We start from the raw sequence: 5,562 nt of genomic DNA on the forward strand, positions 1-5,562 counted from the left end.
GGAGGCGCCGCGAGCCGGCCCCAGCCCTGCAGGGGGGTCTCCCCAGAGCAGAGCGGGGCAAAGGGGCAGGGTCCCCTCCTGACCTGCTGCCCACGCTGCTGGGGAGGAGCCCAGCACACAGTTGGCCTTACGGAAGCAACTGGCTAACAAGGATTTGCCCTCAATATTAGCCCCCCAGTGAACTCCTTCACTAACAAGACTTTGTGTTGTCTCCCTTTACCCCTGGAGCCACCACCCCCACGTGCAGTCATGCCAAGGCCCTTCCCTGAAGCAGCTTTACCTCTGCGAGCCCAGCGCCTTGATCACCGTCGAGAGCAGCCGTCCATCCTTGGCGGTGACCTGCGTGACGTACTGCGGGCGGCCGATGTCCGAGTCCTCCACCGACTTGGCGAGGGCGGCGCTGCCCGGGCAGTCGCACAGGGAGCCGGGGAGATGGCAGCAGTCGCCAGTCGTCATGGCAGCTCCAGGCCCCTCTGCCCCAGGGACCGGCACCGGCAGCACAGAGACCTGGGGGAACAGCACTGTGGTGAGAAGCCAGCACCCCAAAACACCCAGCCAGGGCACGGGCTCCACCATCACCCCCATCCAGCCCCGCTCGGGCGGGCAGCGCCCCAGGGCCCCAACAGCCGCGGCTTTTCCTAGTCTTCTGCCCCTTTTAATAGGCTCCGTGAGGCTGCCTTACCATAAAATTAAGGCTCCAAGTGTCCTACTTACATAATTTAGCATCAGAATTGCAAATTTTGCCTTTCCCAGAGAGAATTCCTGGTACCCACCCTTTAACCTGATGAAGCCTTTCAACGCAAACGTGCTGACGCAGAGATGGGGAAGGCAACCAGAAGCCCCACGGGCCCGAGTGGTTCTGGCTAGAGCTGTCCTGAAAAACTTACGTTCATTCCCTCCGTAAAAGTTGCAAAGTTTCAGCTGATCACAACACTTAAACCACATCATGTGGCTCAGGTCAGGGAGTTCCCTCAGGTGCTTTCCAAGCCCTTTAAAGCCTGTTCACCAAACTCGAAAGGCTCCCTCCATCTTTAATTTACCATTTCTTTATTTCTTAACAGACATGCACACCATTCCAATTTCCCATGCCGTGTGGTACATCCCAACAGTCAATGGGGGGGTGTTAACCACCCAAAAGCACTGAATTTCCTCCTGGAGCTCCCCAGAAAGAGCAGCAGGCCAGTTTTCCTCCTTCCCCTTCCAGCAGCGCAGACCAGTCGTGATTCCTGTCCCGGGCAAACTGCAAAGCCGCCCATCGCGTTTTCGGCACCTCTGAGATTCACCGCAGGGACAAGCAGGCTGCCCAGGGAGGTGGTGGAGTCCCCACCCCTGGGGAGGTGCTGCTGTGGGACATGGTTTAGGGCCCCTGGCAGTGCAGGGGGAACGGTTGGACTCGATGATCTTAAAAGTCTCTCCCAAGCAGACGATGCGGTGACTCTGAAATGCAAGAATGGGGGAGAAGATGCCGGGAAAAGGCCCAAGGTGACAAAGCAGGAGCTGGCTCAGATGAGCCACGCGCAGTCGGCAGAGCTCTCTGCCTGTGCAGGGGGGCAGCAGCTCGCCCGAGCTGCCAGCAGCTGCCGTGTTCCCCCCTGGCAGGGGTCTTCTCCATCCCAAAGACAGGCCTGCTGTGCAGAATCCAAAAAATCCTGTTCTCTCCTTCTCTTTAGCCCGGTCCCCAAGAGGCAGCTGCGCAGAGAGGAAGAGCCGGGGTTACAATTAGTCACAGGCTGAACACAAGCCAACAACGCCGTTCTGCTGGTGAAGACCAAAACCCTCGTGCCCACGGACAGGGCTGCCGTACGCACGGCAGCAGCAGCCCCTGGGCAGCACGACGGCTGCGATCGGAGCGGACATCCCAGCTCGGCCCGGAGACCGGGTTTCAAGAGAGAAACGAACCCGTGAAAGAATTTCAAATGAAAGCAATGAAAGAAGGTCTGAGGGGAAAAAAAACACTAAACCAAACTAAAATGACTCCAAAACGTAGCAAAGAACTATGCAAAGAATTAAGCTGGTTTAACTGATGGGGTGTGGAGGGAAATCTTCCATCTCCATCTCCTGGAGGTAGAAGCTGGCAAACAAACCTTTGCCATCCCTTCCGAGGAAACGCCTTTTTGTTTCGAGATCTCTGTGCGCAGCAGGGCTCAAACATTCCCATGGAACTGCAGCTTCGTCAGGTTCAGCTAAGCCTAAACCAAACTAAAATAGCTAAAGAAAATAAGGGCTTGTTCCCGGTCGGAGACTTGGCCAAACAACAGAGGAAGAAAACAAAAAGCCAGCACAAGAACGTGACCGTTGAATCCCCGAGAACACTGACTGGGTGAGACAAGCAGCAGTTTGTGTCTGGAACTGAAGCAGCTCTTCCACAAGCAAGGGCTTTGTCTGCCAGGGCAGCTCCTTCGTGGTGAACCCGTTCAAGGGGCACAGAGCCCTTCACTGGTGTCTCGTCACCAGATGCCGACTTCCAGCATCCCCTCGAGATACAGAGTACTCTCTAATTTCCAGGAGAGACATTTCTAATCTCTGCAAAGGTCCCTCCCCACCCAACGTCTCATGCCGTGATTCTTTATGAAAGCTGCTCTCGATCACTGTCTGCAATCCTTCTCCGCATCCGGCCTGGGGTAGGCTGGAGCCTGTGGGCAGGTCGAACCCCCCGCAGCAAGCGGGAGCCTTTCCACCAACTTCCAGCCGAGCTGAACAGCCCCAGCGCAGCCTTGGCTCCGCCCCGCCCTCCCCTGCCAAAACCGGTATCCTTTCCACCAACTTCCAGCCGAGCTGAACAGCCCCAGCGCAGCCTTGGCTCGGCCCTGCCCTCCTCTGCAGAGAGCACGCAGGGGCAGAGCCACTCTTCTTACTGCTCTCCCCTTAAAAAAAAAAGCTACAAGCTCTCCAGCTTTAAGGAGCAAAAAGTAAGATGATAAATGCTCTTGGAATGACTCGAGTCAGCTGTTCTGCACGTTAAGGAGTTCTCTCAGTTTTAAAGGCCTCTGACTGAGCCAGGCATGAAGAGATAGATGCTTTTAATAAAAAGGTCAGTTCCATTTGTTCAGCCAAAACATTGTTTATTTTTAAGTCCAGAGGAAAAGGTCCATTTGCGTATTGGAATCAAACTGCCCTCACTCCCCGCGTCCTGTGAGCGTTTACCCTGAGGCTCTCTGGGCTCCGCATCGATGAACACGGCAGCCCCATGTCCTCGCCTGGGCAGCCCTGGTCAGGGCTGAGCAGGACCCACCACCCAGAAACGCCACCTCTTCTATGACAAGTTATTTGGCTCTTCCTCGTCGGGGTCCATCCCAGGGTGGAAGCTGAAGTCACTGCTTTAACATCTGCCCTTCAGCAAATACAGAGGAAAAGCAGCGAGTTTGTCCTGGATGCAGTTAGTGAGGAAGTCACTGAAATCCAACGATAACATCTGCAGCAGCTCCCATTTCATACCCAGCTGAACACGAACCACGGTGTTCAGCCAAGCCAGGCCCTGTGCTGGCTCCCCAAAGGCTCAGCCCGTCACCACGCAGCCTTCCCTCACCACTGTCAGCAGCTCGTCGAACCAAACCCAGCGTTACAGCAGGAACACCACCAGCTTGGAGTCAGCATCGAGGCCCACAAGCTGGTTTCACCCACACACGGGGGTTTTTTCTGGGCAGCTGTGATTTCTGAGCCCGTTCCTTGGGGACAGGATGCTTGTTCTTGTTTAACAAAAAAGTCTCTGAGACATCAGGTTTATTATCAACGTCCCCTCTGCTGCCACAGTTGGACATGAGCAAATAAATCAGAAGTCTCTTCTCAGCAACATTTTGTGTCCTCAGCTTCTGAGCAGGTCCAGGGCATACAGAGCTGGGTTTGTAGAGATTACTCAAATTGAAGGAAAACAAACCCAGTTTGTGGAAAGTTGGCTCAGAAGAACAAGTTATGCACTAGAACTCTCAAACTCAAACACGTGCAGCAAGATGAGCCGGTTCCTTGAAGAGCAGCTTCCCCGCTGCTCCAAGGCAGAGCCCACGGTGCTGGTGCAGCACCCCGCCTGCTCCACACCCACAAAATGCCCCCCTTGTCATCCCTCATCAGTCTTCAGACATCTCAGCGTCATCCAGTTTGGATCATCCAAAGGGCAAGAGGGGGTTCCAAACTCCCTCGAGTGACGGAGCAGCTCAGGGCTGTGGAGCTGGGGCTGGAGCGCTGGCCTCCACCCAGGCACGCCCAGCAGGAACAAGCAGAAGACACGGAGCTGCAGGGTCCCGCAGCGCTGCTCTGCACGTTCAGACTTTGCAGCTGGATTTGACAATTACTTCTCCCGACAGGGAAACCGCAGCCGGCCAGAGGGCTACCTCGATCAAAGCCACAGCCCAGGTGAAAAGACACCGGGGAAGGCTGAGGCCCCACGATCGCAGCAGAGGGGAGTCGGTAGGTGCGGGTCACGGCTCCTCCGCGTTGCCTCTCTACAGGGTAAGTATCTCAACCGGTGTAAACCCCTGGAGCAATTCCGGTCCTTTGATAGGATCCAGAGCAGACTGGAACTACAACCAGCTCCACCTTCTCTGGGTGCAGCTCATATGCACCAGCTTCTGTACAGATTAGCTCCCCAGAACATCCCCCCCAGGTCCAAAAACACCTCCTGGCAAGGCTGCCAGCGGCAAAGTCCGTTCCTCTCGCTGAGCAAGCCATTTCCCTGACTACCACAACCACAACACCACACTACAGCATCACCAGGAGACAACCAAGTTGTGGAGTCAACATAACCCACCCACCTGTACCCAAGTGCCTTCATTTGGTTTTTAACGGAGCGAGTAACCCGCTCCCTGGGTGTGGGCTGCCCGAGCAATGGCTGCGGCTCTCACAAGCTGACGTTTAACCCCCGGGAGCAAGGCCACCCCCGCAGGCTGCTTTCCAAAGCCACTCCAGCTAACTGGGGTATGCAGCGGCTGAGCTCTCCCATCACACGGTCCGGCAAACGTCATCAGCGACCTCGAGGTTTTCAATTGCTAAAGGGCATTTCCAGACATCAAAGCTTTCCTTTTCACCATGAAAACTGGATTTCCCAAAACCTGGGACCCCGAGATCATCTGAACACAAACTTCCTGAGGGAGACAAGCCCAAAGAATTGCCTCCTTCACCACATCTAAGCTCCCGCACACCCTGGCTCACCCAGCTAACGCATCTTTCCACCGCCCAAGGCCAGTCCCAGACCCTCCTGGGTCTTTCAGCCCCCAGCTCTGCCTGCTGCAGGCGGCTGCAGTGCCAGACCAGTACACCTGTAGCCCCCGAGCTCTGGGCGACTGGTGGGGTACCCCCTCCGGTACCTGCTGGAGGGCAAGCTCTGGCCTCCAGACCCTCGCACCCTGAGAAACAGACGCTGGCACCAAAGACAAGTGTGGACGGGATGCGAGCGGCCAGGAGCGCTCCTTGCTTGGTTAAGGGGTTGCATTATAGGGTCAATCTAAAGAAAAAAATGAAACAACAAAAAAAGCCAAGAAAGGGTCTCAAACTGCTGCAGGGCTTTGGTTTTCACTTTGTCTGAACATACTCTCAGCATTATTTTGTTTTTGAAAAGAATACATGATTTTG

At 55.4% G+C, this 5,562-nt stretch overlaps 1 protein-coding gene across 1 annotated transcript in view; it reads right to left on the bottom strand.

Moving 5' to 3' along the window:
- The window catches only part of MARCH2 (membrane-associated ring finger (C3HC4) 2, E3 ubiquitin protein ligase), a gene marked incomplete at its 3' end in the record, with an annotated part of 19,536 nt that extends 19,035 nt beyond the window's left edge, over positions 1-501 (bottom strand). Inside the window, exon 1 of the mRNA XM_010137714.1 lies at positions 281-501. Within this exon, the coding sequence (XP_010136016.1) occupies positions 281-456 (176 nt within the window). The remainder of the gene's footprint in view (positions 1-280) is intronic.
- Positions 502-5,562: the final 5,061 nt, after the last annotated feature.

Source organism: Buceros rhinoceros, unplaced genomic scaffold (genome assembly GCF_000710305.1).
Source record: "Buceros rhinoceros silvestris isolate BGI_N320 unplaced genomic scaffold, ASM71030v1 scaffold22066, whole genome shotgun sequence".
Classification (NCBI taxonomy): domain Eukaryota; kingdom Metazoa; phylum Chordata; class Aves; order Bucerotiformes; family Bucerotidae; genus Buceros; species Buceros rhinoceros.